The sequence below is a fragment of the Muscardinus avellanarius genome (assembly GCF_963383645.1).
Source record: "Muscardinus avellanarius genome assembly, chromosome: 4".
Lineage (NCBI taxonomy): Eukaryota > Metazoa > Chordata > Mammalia > Rodentia > Gliridae > Muscardinus > Muscardinus avellanarius.
In genome coordinates this window covers 102167027-102189473 of record NC_137789.1, presented here as the reverse complement: position 1 = coordinate 102189473, position 22447 = coordinate 102167027, and the positions used below count along the sequence as shown (strand labels likewise).

General features: G+C 38.0%; 1 protein-coding gene across 3 annotated transcripts in view; it reads right to left on the bottom strand.

The window, feature by feature from the left end:
- The window catches only part of BMPR1A (bone morphogenetic protein receptor type 1A), a gene marked incomplete at both ends in the record, with an annotated part of 30986 nt that extends 9451 nt beyond the window's left edge, over positions 1-21535 (bottom strand). For 2 of the 3 annotated variants that reach the window (XM_080695270.1, XM_080695271.1), the window contains 6 exons: positions 70-214; positions 4358-4457; positions 4607-4703; positions 8310-8412; positions 10624-10786; positions 21469-21535. In XM_080695270.1, the coding sequence (XP_080551396.1) occupies positions 70-214; positions 4358-4457; positions 4607-4703; positions 8310-8412; positions 10624-10786; positions 21469-21535 (675 nt within the window). The remainder of the gene's footprint in view (positions 1-69; positions 215-4357; positions 4458-4606; positions 4704-8309; positions 8413-10623; positions 10787-21468) is intronic. The other variant, XM_080695272.1, reaches the window with a different exon arrangement.
- Positions 21536-22447: the final 912 nt, after the last annotated feature.

The following is a 22447-nucleotide window of genomic DNA, read 5'->3' as shown; positions in this document are numbered from 1 at the left end:
TGCCCATCATTCCATGAGGACACCTTTGTATCAAAATACCAATCTTGTTTATATCAAACTTTAACTCACCAATAAAGGTAGACCAGATCCACTACCAGAACTCTGTGACTGGTCAATAAGGTCTTTTAGTGATTCCCCCACTGGAATAAATGCTTCATCTTGTTCCAAATCACGATTGTAGCGACGCCTGCTGGAGATGCTCTTGCAATAATGCCTTTTTAAAGAGCAGAAAACAATCTATGTTAAAATTCTAAAACATAATTCTGAGCTAAGAAAAACTCAGATTCTCCACACCGTCTTCCTTCCTTTGAAATAGAATCACATCCAAATAAATACATCCCCTGTTAGAGTGCATCAGAAATGGAAACTGTGACGTGCAGTGCTGTGTCTAAGTATTAAAAAGGGCATGGAGCAGAGAAACACTATTTACTTCATGTATTTTCTTTTCTTCTTCACCTCTCAGCACTTTTTATTTTTTATGTTTAAATAGGGTCTCACTAAGCTTCTGAGGCTGGTCTAGAATCTATAATCCTTCTGTTTCAGCCCCTCAAGTAATGGGATTCCAGCTTTTACTACCAAACCTGACTTACTTCATATATTTTCATTTGGGTTTATAACCATTTTAAAAAATATTTCATTTTGAAAAAGGAAAATAAATTGGCACAATTTACCCTGACAGTCATAGTTTAGTTATTTCTTTCCTTTTTTTTGTACAAAGATTAAGCCCAGAGGCATTCTACCTCTGGGCTACAATCACTCCTATTTTTAAATTCTGAATCAGAGTTACAGTAGTTTGATGAGAGTCTCACTACTTGTTGAGGCTTTCTTTAAACATGAACTCAAGCAGGAAGACAGAAAAACCCTGCCTCTCTAAGTGCAATTAAACACTAAACAGCCCAACTCCTGACTAGACTGATTCCAACCCCCCCTTCAACAGCCTAAGAGTGGTGTGTTTATTCTCAAGAGTGTATGTGTGCGTGGTGTGTTTTAAAGACATCTTACTATGATGCCCAGACTATTCTCTACTACCTGGGCTCAAGTGCTCTCCCGCCTCAACCTCTTGAGTGCTTGTGAATATAGGTGAATATCATCACACCTGGCATGTGTATATACTTTTTATCTCAGCCCTTTTTTTTGGGGGGGGGGCGGGTATGAGGATGGAACCCAGGGATATTAGAGAGCCTCACTAAAGGCTGGCTACACCCCCAGCCCAATTTTTTTATTCTTTTTTTTTTCTGGTGGTACTGGGGATGGAACCTAGGGGCTTTTCTACCTCCGGGCTATACTCCCAGACCTATTTTATACCTTATTTGGAAACAGGATCTCACTAAGTTGCTGAGAGCCTCACTAAGTAGCTGAGGCTGGCTTCAAAGCTGTGCGATTCTCCTGTCTCAGCCTTATAAGCCCTGGTATTACAGGCATGTGCCACCATGCCTGGCTCAATTTTTTATTCTTTATTTTGAAACAAAACCTCACTAAGTAGCTGAGGTTAGTTGTGAACCTGAGATCCTCATGTCTCAGTCTCGCAAGTACTGAGATTACAAGTGTGCACCACCATGCCTGGGCCTTATTTCATATATATATATATATATATATATATATATATATATATATATATATATATATATATATAAATTTTATGTATGTATGTATGCATGTATGTATGTATGTATGTATGGTAGTGGGGATGAAATCCAGGGGCATTCTACCTCTGAGCTACACCAACGGCCTGATTTTTTTGTTCTTTTTGTGTGTGTGATATTGGAGGTGGAACTCAGGTGCTTTCTATCTCTGAGTTACACTCCCAGACCTATTTTATACATTTTTGGAAACAGGGTCTCACTAAATAGCTGAGAGCCTCACTAAGTAGTTGAGGCTGGCTTCAAACCTGCACAATCCTTCTCTGTCTCAACCTCCCAAGCACTGGGATTACAAGTGTCACCATGCCTGGCTCATTTTTTTCTAAACGGGTTTTTTTTTGTTTTTGTTTATTTTGAAAAGGGCTGATTTTTGAAAGTATAAAAAGAACTTAAATAAAAATATAAAAAAATAGGTCTGGGAGTGTAGCCCGGAGGTAGAAGGCCCCTGGGTTCTATCCCTAGTACCACCAAAATAAATAAATAAATAAATAAATAAATAAATAAATAAATAGGACACTTATAATATGAAAACCATAAGATTACTCTGAAATATTTTTCACCTGTCATACTGGTAGATTCTAATGCTTACAGAATGATTTTTTTAGATAAAAATAGCAGATTATATTTATTTACTTTTACTATACCATAAGATAGCAATAAAGAGGTTTTTTAAAAAAATTTTTTTGTCCAACTAGATGAGAAGAACAGAAGGTATAACAGAAGTAAAAATTTGGGGGCCTATGAAGCAGATGGATGAGTAATAAGTACCCATCCAGACCAAAAAAATCTGAATGCTAAGCTAGAAACTGAGAAAGCCAAGAAGCAACCAGACTCAACTCGACTAGACTCGACTCTACTCTTCCCAAAGATATTCAGAAATTGGTCACTGCAGTTAACTGTGAGAGTAACTCCATAACCAAGAGGATTACTGAAATCTATTCCCAGAAAGTTAGAGTCGTTATTGTTTAAAAAATATATAGTAATATATAAGAAGAAAGAAGTACTAAGCAGGGAGTGGTGGCACATGCTTGTAATACCAGCATTTGGGAGGCTGAGACAGGAGGATCATGGTTCCCAGACAGCCTCAGCTACTTAGTGAGGTCCTCTGTGACTTGGCAAGACCCTGTTTCAAAATAAAGAATAGGTGGGCATAGTGCTGCATGCTTGTAATCCCAGCACTTCGAGGCTGAGACAGAAGGATCATGTAGGTTTGAAGTCAGCCTCAGCTACTTAGTGAGGCTCTCAGAAACTTAGTGAGACCCTGTTTCCAAAATAAAATATAAAATGGGTCTGAGAGTATAGCCCGGAAGTAGAAAGCCTCTGGTTTCCACCCCCAGTACCACCAAAAAAAAAAAAAAAAAAAAAAAAAAAAAAGGTAGAATACCCTTCGGTTCCATCCCCGGTACTGCAAAAAAAATAAAAATAAAAATAAAAAATAAATAAAAAATAAAAAAAATAAAAATAGGCCTGGGAGTGTAGCCTGGAGGTAGAAGGGTTTCCAGGAACCCCAGTACCACCAAAAAAAAAAAAAAAAGTCTGGGAGTATAGCCCAGAGGTAGTTCTATCCCCAGTACCACACCACACCACACATCACACACATACACACACACAAATAAAAAATAGGGCTGGGGATATAGCTCAAAGATAGAATGTACCTGGGTTCCATCACCAAACCCCCCCCCAAAAAAAATTATTTCAGTGTAGAAATTATTCCAACTTCATTTTTCCCCATCTAGCTACCTAGCCTCAAACCCATCCATTCATTCATTCATTCATTCATTCATTCATTCATTCATTTGTGGTACTGGGGTTCCTGGAAACCCTTCTACCTCTGGGCAACACTCCCAGACCTATTTTATATTATTTGGAAACAGGGTCTCTTAAGCCAATGAGGCTGGCTTTGAACCTGCGCAATCCTCCTGTCTCCGCCTCCCAAGTGTGGGGACTACAAGCGTGTGCCACCACGCCTGGCATCAAACCCATTTATTGAATAATATATTTTTTTCCTTAGCGATCTAGAATGTTATATCTTCAATATATACTAAATTTCTTTATATATTTGGGGTTATTTATGGATTTACTAATCTGTTTCACTGATCTTTCTGTATTATCTTAGTATATCATCATTTTATTAATGAAATTGATATTTAATTCATAAACTGAGTTGTAGGGGCTGTCTCACTTACTACTCTTTGGCAACTACCTTCTGAAATCATGTCAAAATGCCAATGCTTTTAAAGCCTCAAAAGTTATCAAAAAACTATAAAGTAGTTGGTTTCTAGGGATAGGCTATAAGTATTCAGACCTAATGAAGCTCATTATTCCACAAACAACAGTGTATTCATAAACACAAAAAGAGAATATTTTGTTCAATTAATTAGTAATAAGGTCTTCTTTCTTTCTTTTTTTGGGTACTGGGGATTCTAAACTTTGGGGCATTCTACCTCTCAGCTATACCCCTAGTCCTATACTATTTTTATTTTGGAACAGGGTCTTGCTAAGTTGCTGAGGATGGCCTCCCGTCTCAGTCTCCCAAGTACTGGTATTACAGGCATGCACTACCACACTTGGCTCTTTTCCTCTAAAGAAAAACTAATTAAAGAAAAATAAACACAGAATAACAGATTAATGGTTTCTGAACGGCATACAGCAATCAATGGTTTCTGCTTTAAAAATAACAGTTGATACATTTTGCATGAAAACAGGTATCCTCTTACTTGTAACAAAAGCAGCTGGAGAAGATGATCATAGCAATTATGCAAACAGCCATGGAAATGAGCACAACCAGCCATCGAATGCTGCCATCAAAAAATGGACCTGCCAATGGAAGCATAGTATCTCTTACAGTACATCTTATTAAAAGGGAAAAGTAATTTAGAGTATAGAGTTCTAGGTAGCCCGGTTATTGTTAAAACCAGAGAATATATTTTACAGAAAATCATGCAGACTTTTCGTGGCTAACCAACCTATAACAACAGGGGGCAGTGTAGGCTGCAAATACTGGTTACACAAATTGGTCCGACAGCATTCTATTGTTCGGCGAAGCTGGGCTTTTGGTGAATCCTAGAGGAAGAAAAATGGTAAAATTAAAAATAGTTTGAGATAGTAAATTATTATGAGCTTTTTTCAGTTCTGATAAAAAGGATATGCAAATTTTATGTGTCAAAATATTACTGAGAGTCGGGCATGGTGGCACATGCTTGTAATCCCAGCATTCAGGAGGTAGATACCAGAGGATCATGGTTTGTGGACAGCCTCAGCTACTTAGTGAAGCCCTTCACAACTCAGTGAGACTCTGTTTTAAAAATAAAAAGACTAGCCGGGCATGGTGGTGTACGCTTGTAATCCCAGCATTCAGGAGGCTGAGACCGAAGGAGGATCGCGGTTTGCGGACAGCCTCAGCAACTTAGTGAGGCCCTCTGTAGCTTAGTGAGACCCTGTTTCAAAATAAAAGAATAAAAAATAGAGTTGGGGATGTAGCTCGGAGGTCAAATGCCCCTGGGTTCCATCCCAGGTACCGAAAAAAAAAAAAAAATTTACTGAGAAAGCCAGGTGTGGTGGTGCAGGCTTGTAAACCCAGCATTAGGGAGGCTGAGATGGAGGGATCGCGGTTCGCGGACAGCCTCAGCTACTTAGCGAGGTCTTTTGCAACTCAGTGAGATCCTGTTTCAAAATAAAGAATAATAATAAAAAATAGAACTAGGGTGTAGCTTGGAGGTAGAATTTCCCTGGGTTCCATCCCTAGTACTGCAAAAAACAAAACAAAACAAAAAACATGCTATGATAAAATAGTGTTGTGAGGACCATACAAATTTTCCTTAAGGAGAATGTACATGTAGACAGAGAATCACAACACTAAACTATAACTTAATTATGGATGAACAAAAATATTTAGTTTTTCATACTAAACATCAACATATCTTAATAAATTACCTTTTAGTTGTTTTAGGAAAATAACAATTACTCTAAGACCATGCTATCTTTTCCTAGAAAACATGGATAATACATCTTTTTTTTCTTTCTTTTTGGTGGTACTGGGGTTCCTGGAAGCCCTTCTACCTCCGGGCTACACTCCCAGACCTATTTTATTTTTGGAAACAGGGTCTCTTATGCCAGTGTGGCTGGCTTCGAACCTGTGCGATCCTCCTGTCTCCGCCTCCCAAGTGCGGGGATTACAAGCGTGAGCCACCACGCCCGGCGTTGGGTAATACATTTTATTGTAATCATATGGTAATCATATGGATCATATGGTAATACATGTGCTACATACTACATATGTAATCATATGAATCATATGGTAAATATGATCTCAGTATCTTGGATGAGACTTTATATCAGACTAAAAAGTAAAAATTCCCAAGTCCAAAGAAAAGACTTATTACAAGAGGTGGTCAAGTAGATAAAAAGATATGGTATATTTGCATGTAATAAGTCTGTTGAAACAAATGAACTTGATATGGAAAGAAGCTGAAGCATGAAAGTGACGAGAAGGGCAAGATATATTCCCTTGAGTTTATTAGAGACCACCACAGATGGGAGACACAAACGTGAATAGGAGATGAGACACCTGAACAATTCAGAAAACTAGCACAGAGAGCATCCAGTCATATTTTCAAGTATCAACAATTATATGTGACACTTTATTTGACTGACATATAATATCAGCAAGTTAAATGCTGACATGTTAGTACTGCCTGGGGGAAAAAAAAGGAAAAGAAAAGTGAACATGAGTCTATAAACTGAGGTTCTACTTAAGATGGTCAAGAGCATTTGGGAAGTTTTACTTTTTTCTGGATTTTAAAGTTTTAAACAAATGTTTCCTTTGAAATGATTGTGTGGATAAAGGGAAAAGAGATATATTTTAGGGATACACTGGAGATTCTGGGATAATCCAAGACCTACAGAAAATTTACAATGAAAGATGAAATGAAGAGCAGGAACCTAAAGATGAACAAAAGAAGAGTTAGGTCAGGCATGGTGGTGAGACAAGAGGATGCAGGTTTGAGGCTAGCTTCAGCAATACAGCAAGACTCTCAAGCAACTCAGGGAGACCCTTTATCCAAACAAAAAAATACAACATGACTGGGGGTGTGGCTCAGAGGCAGAATGCCCCAGGGTTCAATTCCCAGTACCACAAAAGAAAAAAGCAAATAAGAAAAGTGTCAAGTATCAAAAAGTATTCCAGGAAGACTAAAATGAGCTTAAATTTGTAAAAGAGAAAGTGCAAAGGAAAAGCAAGAAAGGGCTTCTTAGGGCAGCTGCAAAGAGAAAGACCACAGAGAGTACTGCTCACATGATGGCAGACAATGGAGGGCACAGACATTCAATTTCTCCTCTCCTGCTCTGTCTTTGTCTTCTCTATCAAGACTGATTACAGGAATGGAGGTGGCAGACTAAACATGAGAGGGTAGGAATTAATATCCTAGAGGTATGAAGAGATCTTACCATGTTTCTGTGTTCTACATGAGCTCTTATCTTTTAACCTAGTGAGTTATACTCCCGGAAGATGAGACCACTTGTGAGATGGCTGAAAGACAAGTATGCCTTAAAATATGTTGGAAGCAAGGAGTGTTGGAAACTAGGAGGCTAAATGTTGTATTACTTTTCTTTTTCTTTTTTTCCCAGTACTGGGGATTGAACCCAGGGGCATTCTACCTCTGAGCTATACCCCCAGCCCTATTATTTATTCTTTGAGATAGGGTCTCACTAAGTAGCTGAGGCTGGCTGTGAACCTGCGATCCTTCTATCTCAACCTACCAAGTCCTGGGATTACGAGTGTGTGGCACCATGCCTGGCTTACTTTTCATTAAAGGGGAAAGAAAAGCTTTGTTAATAGATTGAAGGGAGCACAGCACCATGGAAAAAGCAAGTGCTTTGGAATCAAATAGTTTAAATCCTAGCTTTGCCAGCTGTTCACTTTGTGACCATGAACATCTAATTTCTCCCTTGAATTTGGTTTCCTCTGCTGAAAAAGAGGATAAAAAATTATCTGTTTTACAGAGTAACTGGAAGGCAATGAGGTAGAATATACCAAATACCCAGCATACTAAATCCAAAGACTAAATATTCAACAAGTTAATTCTTTTTCTGGTGAGCTTGAAGTGAATGTTATGAGATTTTGGAATAAGCCTGGACAGCCCTAGAACAACAGGTGTGGCTTAACCAAGAATAAGCAACATGAGACCTAGCTCACATCGTTCTCACAGTTTAACAATACATCCGGGAGGGCAAAAGTCCGGCTTGTCTATATTACTTCTTCTTTTATGTACTGGGGTGAGAGGCAGGGCTTCATGTGTGCTAGGCAAGCATTCTACCACTGGGCTAGACCCCTGGGGCTCAGAGTCTAGGTGGTGGTGATAAGTGATAGGGTGACCCCTTTCTTCCACTGCCTATCCCCATTCTCCACACAAATCTGCAGCTCCAGGCTTATGTGGGGAATAAAAATCCTTATGGAGAAAAATTTTACTTGGCATTTATGAAGTGGAAAATTCTGGCTTAAGTAAACTTATTTTGTATACTTGGCTGAAGACAGTGCATGAGGAAGAAACTGAAGTCAAGTTACAAGCAATGTCAGTGAAGATCCTGAGAATGGCACCCTTGTCTTCAGGAACTCAATGCTGTTCACATGGCCCCGCCCTTTTTATTTCATTAGTTCCAAATTAGATCTACCTTGCACTGAAAATCTGATCCTTCATATTTCATACATCCTGAAGCTAATGTGGTTTCCCCCTGGTCATCTTCTTCTATGATGGCAAAACAATGTCCATTAGTTCTAAAAGAGAAAAAAAAAATGCAACTCAGTATCAGAAAGTACAATCAAATTTGAGTTTGAATGTAAACAGGTACTGATCTGATTCTGTATATTTTTGTTGTTGTTGTTTTGTCTTATGGTACTGGGGATGGAACCCATGGGCCTTCTGCCTCTGGGCTATACTCTCAGACCTAATTTTTTATATTTTTATTTGGAAACAAGGTCTCACTAAGTTGCTGAGAGCCTCACTATGTAGCTGAGGCTGGCTATGAACCTGTGTGATCCTCCCGTCTCAGCCTCCCAAGCGCTGGGATTACAAACCTGAGCAACCATGCCCAGCTTTATGTCTTGTTTTTTTTTTTTTTTTTTTTTTTTTTTTTTTTTTTTTTGGTGATACTGGGGGTTCCTGGAAACCCTTCTACTTCCGGGCTACACTAGCAGACCTTTTTTTTAATATTTTTATTTGGAAACAGGGTCTCTTAAGCCAGCATGGCTGTCTTCGAACCTGCGCAATCCTGCCTCCAACTCCCAAGTGCAGGGATTACCAGCGTGCGCCACCACGCCCGGCTATGTCTTGTTTTTGAATATGAATTGCATTCACATAGAATTTATTAGGAAAACCAAAAGGTTTTAAGACAAATTAAAGTTATGTCTGAACTAAAATCTAAAGGTCTGATGAGAATCCTATGTCAAGAGGAAAATGATTCTATTAAACAATTTCTCCAGATGTGTGTTGTTATGTAACTAATCCTTGCTAATCAATCATGTGGTCATAGAATGCTGATTTGCAAAATTTCATATTAACAAAGTCCTTCGTGCTTCAAAAATACGCTCAAATGTCTTTGTATTTTTTAACCATTATTTTCTGTCCTCTTAGATTACATATGAAAACAGATAAAACAAACTTTTCTTTAAAACTACAAATAGACTCAATGATAAACAAAAGTATATTTGGGAAAAACAGACTGACTAAAATTCTGAAAGGCATATTTTACTGAATGTGATAAAAAACAGAAGTTTTTTAGTAGTTCAGCTGTCAAGAAATTTACATAAGTATATTTCTGTTTAATTATGTTTTCATTTTAGTATTAGTATCCTTAGAATTTTCCCCTAAAATATTCATTAGACTTCAATGGTTACAGAGAAAATTTCTATACTTTGTGTGTATGCATGTGTTGCTAGTTATATTTATATCATTAAGTATATTTCTTCTATTAAAATTTTTTTTCAGAATTCTTCATATTCTCATAGGAGAAAATGTTAAGTGTGGTATAAAATTCTGTTAAAATTGAGTATTCAGTTTTACTCTAGGTTACTATGCCACTAACAAGTAGCTCATCTTATCAAGGAGGTACTATCAACATAAAGTTTGCAAAAGAATATTTGTTGACGTAGTATAAAGTATTTCCCTATAGACAAAATTCCCAAGAAGCTGAAAGCTGGAAAGTGCCTTACAGTTGGCTGCACTAAAGTCAACCACGGGAAGAACCAATGGCAAATCTAAGACAGATGAACTATTATATGATTTCAAATGTCAAGTTTTATTAATCTGCTCCATTCAAAGAGCATATAATTATTATGGAAGTACAAAACATAATTTATATTATCTATATTACCTATTTTACATAGGTAAAGACTGCCTAGATCTATATTATCTATATTACCTATTTAAGAAGGAGACAATTGACTGATGAGACTGAATTGTTTGAAACACTTTTGGAATTTTGTTTTTTCCAGTAATTTTTCAATGTCTCCACATATATGGAATAGAAATACATGATCATATACACATGTTGAATAATTAACATAAGTAGGAGAATGAATACAATTACATAAATATGGATCGGAAGTTCGACAGGTAAACAAAAAAGTTAATTATCCCAAAAACATTGTTATACAGCTGCAAAATATTTCAACCAATTAAGAAGCAGGAGCTTGTAGAGGTGATTTTTTTGGGTTTCTCTTTAGTAATCTACAGAAAACAAAATGTTTTCTACAATGTGCATCATTAACTTTCTATTACCATTAAACTCAAAATGTTAGACAAATACTAGATTCCTTTTATCTCCTTTTAAAAGCTACACTATAACATAACCAATCATTTAACAGTAACAATGTTCCAATATTCAAAACAAGAAGCCTTTTGCTCTTTGGAATGTCATCCTAACAACTCTAACAGCACTAAATGCACCTGTCTTCTCCCAGCTCCAGTATGGAGCACCCCATACTCACATGCATGTGTTATTGATAGCATCATCTGGGCAGTGGCCGGAGCAATAGCACTTTAGAAATGGCACCGTGTCCTCAGGTGCCACAGTCACTCCACTTTCCGACTTCTTCTGGTCAGAGTCTGATTTCATTCCAGTGCCATGAAGCATACTGTCTAGATTCTGTCCTGTATTCAAATATGGGATTATTAAACAAATCATTTCTGGAAAGCTAGTTGTTTGATTATAGTTTTCAGTGAGAAAAGTTTCTAAGCTTTTTTAATCTTAACATTTCAGCTAATAGACTTCTTCAATTAGAAAGTAAGTTTCTGCCGGGCGTGGTGGTGCACACTTGTAATCCCCGCGCTTGGGAGGCGGAGACAGGAGGATCGCGCAGGTTGGAAGCCAGCCGTGCTGGCTTAAGAGACCCTGTTTCCAAATAAAAAATATAAAAAAATAGGTCTGGGAGTGTAGCCCAGAGGTAGAAGGGCTTCCAGGAACCCCAGTACCACCAAAAAAAAAAAAAAAAGTTTCTGCCGGGCGTGGTGGCGCGCGCTTGCAATCCCTGCACTTGGGAGACGAGACAGGAGGATCGCACAGGTTTGAAGCCAGCCGCGCTGGCTTAAGAGACCCTGTTTCTAAAAACAAAATAGGTCTGGGAGTGTACCCCGGAGGTAGAAGGGCTTCCAGGAACCCCAGAGTACCATAAAAAAAAAAAAAGAGAAAGTAAGTTTCATTCATAGAGTTAACAGACATTCACTAATAAACTACATGCACAGAATTATTGTGCCAAGTATTGTGAGCTATACAGAGATGGCTATGTTACAAGTTTTGCACTAATGAAAGACAAAAAAGAACAACACAAGCTAGAATATGCTTATAACTTGTAAGAAAGGTATAAGATGGGGAAAGAGTTTAGAGAAGGCTGAGATAATTTCCAATCACTAAAAAATGGGCAAACTGTGACTTTTTTTAAACAAAACTTGTATTTGTTAACAGAAACAAACACCAGGAGATAAAACCCTTAAAGCAAATACTGTTGGAGGTTTGTGTATGTACATCACCCAGCCCCTTTATCACCGCTGTCCTTCCAGAAATTAATACTGAATACAATGGCAAAGCTTCTGTTAGTCTTCTAAATCATTACGAAACTTAAAGACCTCCTTTATTTGAAGAACACCAACTACAAAAGAAGGGAAAGGGAAGCCTGGTTTGGTGGCATATACCTGTAATCTTAGTACTTGAGAGGTCGAGACAGGAGGATGATGCAGGTTTGCATGAGCCTCATTAAGACAGGGTGACTCTCAGCAACCTAGCAAGGCCCTGAGTGAAAATAAAAAAAGGCTATGGGTGTAAAGCAGAGGTAGACCCCCAAAAAACAAACACAGAAGTGGGGGTGGTAGAGTATGGACCATATAGAAATCCATTAGGCTGAACAGGAAGAGACCTGTATTCTGATCTATTTTGGGCCTACCCCAGTTTAGGCTACAGGACCAGAGGACAGTGACTTATGAGGTTTTGTAACCAGCTTTAAAGCCATATTATAGCAACAGAATCTCTTCTGTTGTGTATCAATTTAATTAACTACAGAGGATAAGTGGCAAATAATGTATTATATGCAAAGATTTTTCAAAAACTTAATGATACACAGAAAAAGTCATTGCAAGTGTGAAAGAAATAACACTAAAGTAACAGTGAGAATTCAAGAGTTCAAGTCCCAATTATGGCAATGGATAAGTTACTCTCTGAACTTCAGTTCTTTATGTACAAAGAATGGTGGCAGTAATATTCACCTAATTAAAATAAAAAAGGTTTAAGACAGGCGTGGTGGCACAGGTTTGCAATCCCAGCACCTGGGAGGCTGAGACAGGAGGATCACAGTTCATAGACAGCCTCAGCTACTTAGTGAAGTCCTCTGCAACTCAGAGACCCTGTTGCAAATAAAAATAATATAAAATAGGGCTAGTAGTGTAGCTCATAGGTAGAATGCCATCCTCAGTACTGCTAAAAAAAAAAAAAAAAAAAAAAAGAGGTAAGATAAATTAAATGAATGCAAATATGTTTATGTATAAAATGATATAGAAATGAAGATATAATAACAGATCACAATACTAAAAGATCACTGACACCTGAGAAATTCAAGAATATGAAAGTTTCTAGAATTAAGGAGATAAAACTTCAATTACAATCATTTGCATCTGGGATCTCAAAAAATTATTTAACAAAACACTAATTGGGTCTTCTCTGTGCAGGCAAGATATTAAATGCTGGAAATACAAAGATGTGTTATTAAAATAATTTATTTTTTAAGAAACTTGGATAGAAGAAAAGGGAGAATAAGCACAAAAAATCAATAGCTACAATGTGAAATGTAAAGGTGTTGTGTAATAACAAGCCAGTCACCCAGACTCATCCTGGGGGTGTTAAAAGTAATGAAATCTGAGTTACATCTTCAACTTGTAAGATTTCATTAAGCAGAGATGTGAATACAAAATAGCCAGAGCCAGAGCCTCTCTGAGCTTTCCGCCCAGGAGATATGACCTACCCCCATGCTTTAACATCACCTCGTTGTTGATGTTTTTTTTTTTTTTTTTTTTTTTAATCCCTCTACTCCTCCTTTAAGTATCTCAAAATCAACTTGTTCTAAGGAAAACTCTTGACCTGCCTCAAACCTGGTCCTACCCAAGTCTTCTGGCTTAACTTCCAAACTATGTCCCATTTTTTTTTTCTCCAAATGCATTGCTTGCTACTCCTTTAGGCCCATTATAAAAGTATCTTCTCTGAAGTAAGAAATCTCTGGTCTCTCTACTTCTACTCTTGGCCATTTTAAGTCTATTTCCCATAGAGCAGCTAGAATTATACAAATATGATCCTGTTGTTCCTGCTTAAACCAACGAAAGCTCTCATAATGCATTTGGAATAAAATCCAAGCTGGGCGTGGTGGCGCAGGCTTGTAATCCCAGAATTCGGGAGGCTGAGACCGGAGGATTGCAGTTCGCAGACAGCCTCGCTACTAAGTGAGGCCCTCTGCAACTGTCTGGCGATTTCAAAATAAAGAATTAAGCTGGGCGTGGTGGTGCATGCTTGTAATCCCCGTGCTCGGGAGGCGGAGACAGGAGAATCACTCAGGTTCGAAGCCAGACCCCGCTGGCTTAAGAGACCCTGTTTAAAAAAAAAAATTGGACCCTTACCTAATCCCATATACAAATATTAACTCAAAATAGATAAAAGACCTAAATATAAATCTTAAGACTATAAAATTTTAGGAGAAAATCTGGGTCGTAAAACCTCACAACATTGAAATTGGCAGTGATTTCTTGGATATGATTTCAATGGCACAGGCAACAGAAGAGTATACAAACTCCCTAAAAAATAAAAAAAATATTGTATATCCAAAGACAATGTAAACAGAGTTAACAGTTACTAATAGCATGCGATAAAATATTTCCAAATGCTATATCTGAAGGTATATTAATATTCCAACTAGAAATCCTAAAAATTAACAACAATAAAGGCAAACAATACCCTTTAGAGATAGGTAAAAGACTAACATAAATAATGAATCTCCACAGATAACCAATCTTAGTTGTCTGTTGGATGGAAAATCTTGTTTCTCTGGTTCTGGTGAGTGTTACCTATTTCTTCTTTGTAGTTAATCTCTTTGAGTATTTTCTCTAGTGCTGGTTTTGAAGACATAAATTCCTTCAGTTTCTGTTTGTCATGGAAGCTTCTTATATCTCCATCTAATTTGATATGATTATTCTTTTCCATGTAATTATTATGTTTCAACAATATTTAGTTAAAAGATTATTATTTCCACCACCAAATGTTCGTGGAAACCTTGTCAAAAATAACTTGACAATATAGGGAAGAATTTAGCTCTAGGCTTTAACTCCAATGGTTTATATATCTGCCTTTAGAATAGTACTACACTGTTTCAATTATTGTAGCTTTATATGGTTTGAAATCAGAAAATATATATCTTCTAGCTTTGTTCTTTTTCAAGATCGTTTTGGGTATCTAGAGTCCATATTCCATATTAAGATAGATTTTTTTTCTGAAAAATAAATATATAAATATATGATAGTTTCACCTAAAAAAATAGCAAGAAAAAAAATATTCTCTGGTAAGAAAGAAAGTAAAAAGAAATATTGAAATGTTATCTTTAAGTCATCAAAAGCTTGGTATCAGACAAATGAAACTGTTATGTGAGATTATCATTTTTAATTTTGGATAAATTGCTGTAATTCTAGATGTCAACCACTAAGCCAAGCATGGGAGGGAGGGATGGGGAGAGAATGGGGTGGGGATCGGGTGGGGGCTGACTGGGCGATGTGTGCATGTATGTCTACAAAAGTTTGTATCCCACTATGATGTATGAATACAGTGCACCAATAAAAAAATTATAAAAAAATAAAATAAAATAAAATAAAAAATTTTAAAAATAGGTCTGGGAGTGTAGCCCGGAGGTAGAAGGGTTTCCAGGAACCCCAGTACCATCAAAACAAACAAACAAACAATCAAAAACAAACAAACAAAAAACAACAAAACAAAGAATTAAAAAATAATAATAATAATAAGGCAGGGGGTGTAGCTTGGAGGTTGAATGCCTCTGGGTTCCATCCCCAGACCCGCAAAAAAAAAAAAAAAAAAAAAAAATCCAACCTCTTGCACTGTGTCTGTGTGATCCAGAATCTGCACACCTCTCCATCATCACCTCCCTATGCTGAAGCACACATGCTGTGTATTGAAAAAGTATGAAATGATGAGGTCTGGAATGGGCTGGGGATACAGGTTATAGTTCAAAACTAACAAACATAAAGAATGTTTAATAGCTTACATGCTTAAGTGTTTCTCAGAAAAACATGACAACACATACATAAACAAACAGCTGTGATGCAACTCAGTGAGACCCTGTTTCAAAATAAAGAATAAAAAATAAGGCTGGGGGTGTAGCTCAGAGGTAGACTGCCGCTGAGTTCCCAAGTACCGCAAAACAAAAAACAAAACAAAACAAAAAACCCACCAAATAGCTGTGATATGTATAGATAAGATTTATAGAACATTCCATTGATATGGAATTGTCATCAATGACAATTTTTGTCATCAATAACTTTGTTAGACTTTTATTGCTAGCTGCATAATTTTTTTCTACTTTTCTAGTAATTTGTTGGCTTCCTTTGTATAAAGCAGAGAAATTCCTACATCCTCAAACCTTAAACAGAATGTCTGGAATAAGACAAAAGGTATGAGAGTTAGAGAGATCAATGGGATATCAACACACATATAAGGTAATCAGTAAGTTTTCTTAATGAATTCTTTAACAATAATCTACATAACACATTTAAAAGGGACAAGGAGGACACCTGTAGAAGAAAAGTAAAGTGCAAGGAGGTAAGAACGATTAGGGATAAGAAAGTGTGTCTAGAACTACTTCACTGTCCTATATGGTAGCCACTAGTCAAATGCAGCTATATAAATTTACACGAATTGAAATAATATTAAAATTCAGCTTCTAAGCTGGGCATGGTGGCCCACACATGCATGCTAAGCAGGTGCTCCACCACTGAGCTACATCCCCAGCTCCAAGCCGTGGGGGTGGGGGGGAGGAGAGAGGAGAGAAGAGAGAGAGATATACTGGGGTTAAACCTAGAGGCATTCTATCTCCAAGCTACACAACCCTAGCCCTATTTTTTATTCTTTATTTTGAAACAGGGTCTCATTATGTTGGAAAGGGCCTAAGTAGCTGAGGCTAGCCATGGACCTGTGATCTTCTTATCTCAGCCTACCAAGTACTGGGATTATATGCATGTGCTACCATACCCAGCCAAATCACATTTTTAAATCTCCAAGTTCCCTCTTTCTTTCCTTAAAATATACTTGAAGAAAGTGGGTTGTTTGTATCTGCCAGAGTCTAGATTTTCTGAATGTATTCTCCTGGCTTTTTTTTTTTTTTTTTTTTTTTTGGTGGTACTGGGGGTGGAACGCAGGGGCTTTTCTACCTCCAGGTTATACTCCCAGACCTATTTTATACTTTATTTGGAAACAGGGTCTCACTAAGTTGCTGAGAGCCTCACTCAGTAGCTGAGGCTGGCTTCGAACCTGTGTGATCCTCCTGTCTCAGCCTCCCAGCGCTGAGATTACAAGCAGGTGCCACCATGCCCAGCTCTCGTGGCATCTTTTAATGTGTTCCCTTAACCTTTATAGTTTTTTTTTTTTTTTGGCAATACAGGGGATGGAACCCAGGGGCATTCTACCTCCAAGCTATATCTTCAGCCCTATTTTTTATCTTTTATTTTGAAATAGGGTCTCACTAGGTTGTGAAAGGCCACACTAAGTAGCCGAGGCTGGCCACGAACCATGATCCTCCCGAATGCAGCGTATGCCACCATGCCCGGCTTCTTTTTAGCTTTTTGTATATAGTAGTTAGAGAGCTGTGCTAATATATATGGCAGCCACTAGCTACAGATGGCTACTTTTAAACTGTGGTAAAAAGGAAACAAATATTGCTTATCTTTATTTTCAAGAGATAGTCACTAATTAGGGTTTTAAAAATGGAGGATTTTATTATTTCTTCTTACCCCTAATAACCTCTACAATGAGGGTCCTTTCCCTTGTGTACTAATTTGGGTATCAGTGGTACAGTTTCTACAAGAAAGATAGAATTAGTTCTTGATTTCTCCTTCTGATAACCAGTTTTCAAAGCTAACGAGTTAACTAGTATCCTTTGAAAGTAAACAATCATTTTTTTTAGGTGCTATTACAAATCAATGGATTCAAACCATTGCAGTTACTATTCTTACACATGCTCATACTGTTCCACCTAGGCTTACACTGGACCCTGTATCCTTTGAGCTTTCTATTATTTTATGGTCAAGATCTTCTAAGATCCCCTTGCATTTACCCTACCTGACTTTAAATCAGCAATTTATCCAAGGAGTCCTAGATCCTTCCAGTGGAAAAAGATAATCAGATCACAATCTGTTGTTATAGGTGCTTATTATTACCAGGTTAATTACTATAAGAATATATAACTAAAAAAAACCAAACAGTTCTATAGCTTGTTTTTTCACCTTAAGTATTCATTTATTAGGTGAAAAACATGGAATAATGACACAGTGCTAGACACTTTTTAAAATCCTGGGTGACCAAAATAAAGAAAAACAAAGTTCATTTTCTATTAGCATTTATAGTCTTAGAAGGAGAAAGACAATAAAAACCAATACTGATATTTGGTACTATCTTCAGATTTACTCTTAAATAAGTGCTATGACACCAAATAAAACAGACTCTCCTCTAGCATGAGAAGAGAAGAGTGCCTCAGAGCAGGGTCATTAAACCAAGAGCCACTAGAAGAGGAAAGGCAAAGGTCAGTGGCCAAGGTCAGGAAGTTTCAGAATACCACGTCTAGGCAAGACAGTTAACTGTGTTTAATGAACCTAAGGCTAAAGACCAGATGCAAATAGACTATGAGACGACTGAAATCTTAAAGGAACTATATAACACAGATATCCCAATAGTAACCAACTTGTAATAAGGTGGCAATATAGGAGCATTCCATTTCCCAGCCTTATTTTATTTTCAAACAGGGTTGCACTAAGTCACTGACAGTCAATAAGCTGCTGAGGCTGCTAGCTTTAAACCTGCAACCCTCCTGTCTCAGCCTCCCAAGTACTACTATAAAGCAATTTCTAGCAACCACAATAATATGAAGTGGGCTGCAAAAGCTATTGTCTCCAGAAAGACCATCCACTTCAGATTTGGCCATAAAAGTACAAAAACTAGCCAAGGACCACCAGAGAGAACAGAAATATTTCTATAGCTTAACCATCCTTAACCTGTGTGCTGTGGAGCTAAATGAGATTGTTTTCAAGTTTCCCTTCATCTAAATGGGAGTTTATATAGTGCCTACTTCCTTTTCATCACTGAATACTTTACATACTGTGCACTAATAATTTATCTTTCAACTTCACATTGTTGAGCCATGAAGATGCACATCTGGACCTGAAGGAAGTGCTACATACTACCCAGAAGTCCTGGATTAGTAGCCAAGTTAACCAAGAGAATGAAACTTATGGTACATACCCCTTTGAGGAGGAACTGAGTATTTCATTACCAACACAAGCATTTTTAGTATGTGCAAGTAAAATTATGTAAGATGTTAGGTAGACAAGTGTGATACCCTACAAAAGAACAATTATTCTTCTCCCCCTTTAAGCAACATGTGTGTGTACATACACAAACATGCACGTGCACACATATGTGAGGGCCACCATGTCTGGCTTCTTTACCACTTAAAAGAGAGGTAGGGCTGGGTATAATCCCATTACTTGGGAGACTGAGACAAAAGGACCACAGGCTTGTGCCAAGCTTCAGCAACTTAGTGAGACCCTACTAAAAAAAAAAAAAAAAAAAAAAAAAAATAGGCTGGGGTGTAGCTCAGAGTTAAAATGCCCCTGGGTTCAATTCCCAGTCCCCCAACACACACACACACACACCACCAGGCTCAGAGGTAGAATGCCCCTGGGTTCAATTCCCAGTCCCCCAACACACACACACACACACACGCACACGCACACGCACACGCACACAAACACACACCACCAGGCTCAGAGGTAGAATGCCCCTGGGTTCAATTCCCAGTCCCCCAACACACACACACACACACACACACACACACACACACACACACACACACCACCAGGCTCAGAGTTAAAATGCCCCTGGGTTCAATTCCCAGTCCCCCAACACACACACACACACACACACACACACACACACACACCACCAGGCTCAGAGTTAAAATGCCCCTGGGTTCAATTCCCAGTCCCCCAACACACACACACACACACACACACACACACACACCACCAGGCTCAGAGGTAGAATGCCCCTGGGTTCAATTCCCAGTCCCCCCAACACTCATATAAGAAGGTTCTGTATTCAGAACACAGTAATAATAAGGTTTCTGTATAGCCTTAAGGCAAGAAAAAGAGGCTACAGATTTCATTTCTGTATCCATGTTTTAAAATAAAAATATAAAAAAATTATGCTGTAACCATTTTTCTTCTTTTTTATAGGGGGAGAATACTGGGGATTGAACTCAGGGTGCTCTATCTCTTGAGTTATTCTCCTAGCTTTTTAAGTACTGGGTTTGAACCCAGAGGCACTCTATTTCTAAACACCCCTAGCCTTGTTTTATTTTTTATTTTGAAATAAGGTCTAAGTTGTTGAGAGCCTCAGTTAGTTGACTGAGGCTGGCTTTGAACCGACAATCTTCTGGTCTTCAGAATCCCAGGAAGTAGGATTACAGGCATGTGCAACAATGCCTGGGTCTCAACCTTTTTCATTTATGATGTTGATGATGATAATTTTTATTTTTATTTTTTTTGCAGTACAGGGGACGAAACCCAGAGGCATTCTACCTCTAAGTTACACCCCCAGCCCTGTTTTTTATTCTTCATTTTGAAACAGGGCTTCACTGAGTTGCAAAGGGCCTCACTAAGTAGCTGAGGCTGTCCACGAACCTGGATCCTCTAGTCTCAGCCTCCCAAATGCTGAGATTACATGGGTGCGCCACCACACCTGGTCTGTAATTATTTTCTTAACTGTTTTATTTTCATTTATTTATTTTTGTAGTGCTGGGAACTGAACTCAGAGACATTCTACCTCTAAGCTACATCCTCAGCCCTATTTTACTTTTTATTTGGGAACAAGGTCTAAGTTGCTGAAAGCCATGCTAAATTACTGAGGTTGGCTTTGAAACCTGCGATTCTCATGCTTCAGCCTCCCAACTACTGGGATTACAGATGTAATCCACATCTGCAACCACACCTGTCTTTTTTGTGTTTGTTTTGTTTTGGTGATACCAGGGATTCTAACTCCAAGCTGGGCCCCCAGCCCAATTTTATTTAATTTTGAATCAAGGTCTTGCAAGGTTGATGACAGTCTCACTACTTGCTCAGACTGTCCTCAAACCTTCAATTTTCCTGTTTTGTCTCATCTTCTCCAAATACCTGGATTACAAGAGTGTACCACCAGGTCTGGCTTTTTTTTTCTTTTTTCTTTTAAATTGAAATAGGGTCTCACTAAGTTTTGAGGTTGGTTTTAAACCTGTGATTTTGTTTCAGCTTTCCAAATCCTGGGATTATAGGCATGCACCACTGTAATGGTGTACCTAACCATATTTCTTCTTCCAGGCAGATGTTAATCCATACTCTCATGAACAAAAAACATAAGAGAGAAACCTGTGAAGTAAAAAACCTAAATGAAGAAGTTAGTAAGTTCTATCTAAAATTGTTCTGCAAAGTAGTACTATCTCTTCAGTTTCAAATATTATCTTAAGCAGGGTGTGGTGATGCATGCTTGTAATCATTTGGGAGGCTGAGACAGGAGGATTGTACTTCGAAGATAGTCTCAGCTATTACTTAGTGAGGACCTTTGTAACTCAGTGAGACCCTCTTTCAAAATAAAGAATAGCCAGGTGTGGTGGCACACGCTTGTAATCCCTGCGCTTGGGAGGCGGAGACAGGAGGAGCATGCAGGTTCGAAGCCAGCCGCACTGGCTTAAGAGACCCTGTTTCCAAATGAAAATATAAAAAAAAAAAAGGTCTGGGAGTGTAGCCCAGAAGTAGAAGGATTTCCAGGAACCCCAGTACCACCACCAAAAAAAAAAAAAAAAAAAAAAAGGTAAATAAATAAATAAGGCTAGGGGTGTAGCTTGGAGGTATAATGCCCCTAGGTTACATCCCCAGCACAGTGGGGGGAAAAAAAAGTTATGCTTATATGTTAGACTGAACTGTTCAGAAGGGACATGAGTTGAAAGAACAGATGAAATTAGCACTTAAGTAAAAAATAAACATCAATTTACCTTGAACATGAGAAATGATGAACAAATAGGCTCCCAATATTCTGATGTAAATATAGAGCTGAGTCATTGTTCAGTTTTAATGTTTCCTGTGCACTGTCACCTTGATTTACTGGTCTTGCTATCTCGCTAATTTAAATGACTTTCTTCAATGAGATTTTCTTGTAGAAGGCTGCAATCACTTGACAATGACTCCACCTCCCACTGCTTTCTCCTGACTCCTGAAAGATAAAAATAAACAGTGAACATAACTTAGTTTTGAAAAGTTTTCAAAAACTAAGAAAGAAAAACAAATATCCAGGCATACCTTTAAATGATGGAAGACATTTTGAAAGATTAAAGCTATCCTTGTTTTTTAAGAAAAACAAGGTATTATAATTACAAAGCTTAAATTAGTAACAGGCTATATTCTCCTGACAGATTAGCCATATACAGTAAAAAAAAAAAAAAAAAAAAATTTACTACATGTTCACAATAACATGGCACAATGACATCCCTCAGCCACTCAGGAAGCTGGGCAGGAGAACTATTTTAGTTAAGGAGTTGGGAGGCTAGCCTGGGCAACACAGTGAGGCTCTGGTTCCAAAGAAGAAGAAAAAAAATCTCAAAAGTCTTCTCATTGCTCTGCTTATTTTATTACTGTCAAGAAAGTTCCTTGCTGGGTATGGTGACACACATCTCTAATCCCAGTAGTTAGACAATGAGACAGGTAGGTATGCATAGGTTCTAGGATAGTTTAAGCAACTTAGTGAGATTCTCAGCAATCTAGTGAGAAACTCTGTCTCTAAACAATTTTAAAAAGGGCTGGGGATATAGCTTGAAAGTAGACTGCCCCTGGGTTCAATCCTTAGTATAAAACACACACACAGCCAGGTGTGGTGGCGCACGCTTGTAATTCCAGTACTTGGGAGGCTGAGAGAGGAGGATCGCAGGTTTGGGGCTAGCCTCAGCTACTTAGTGAGGCCCTCCACAACTTAGTGAG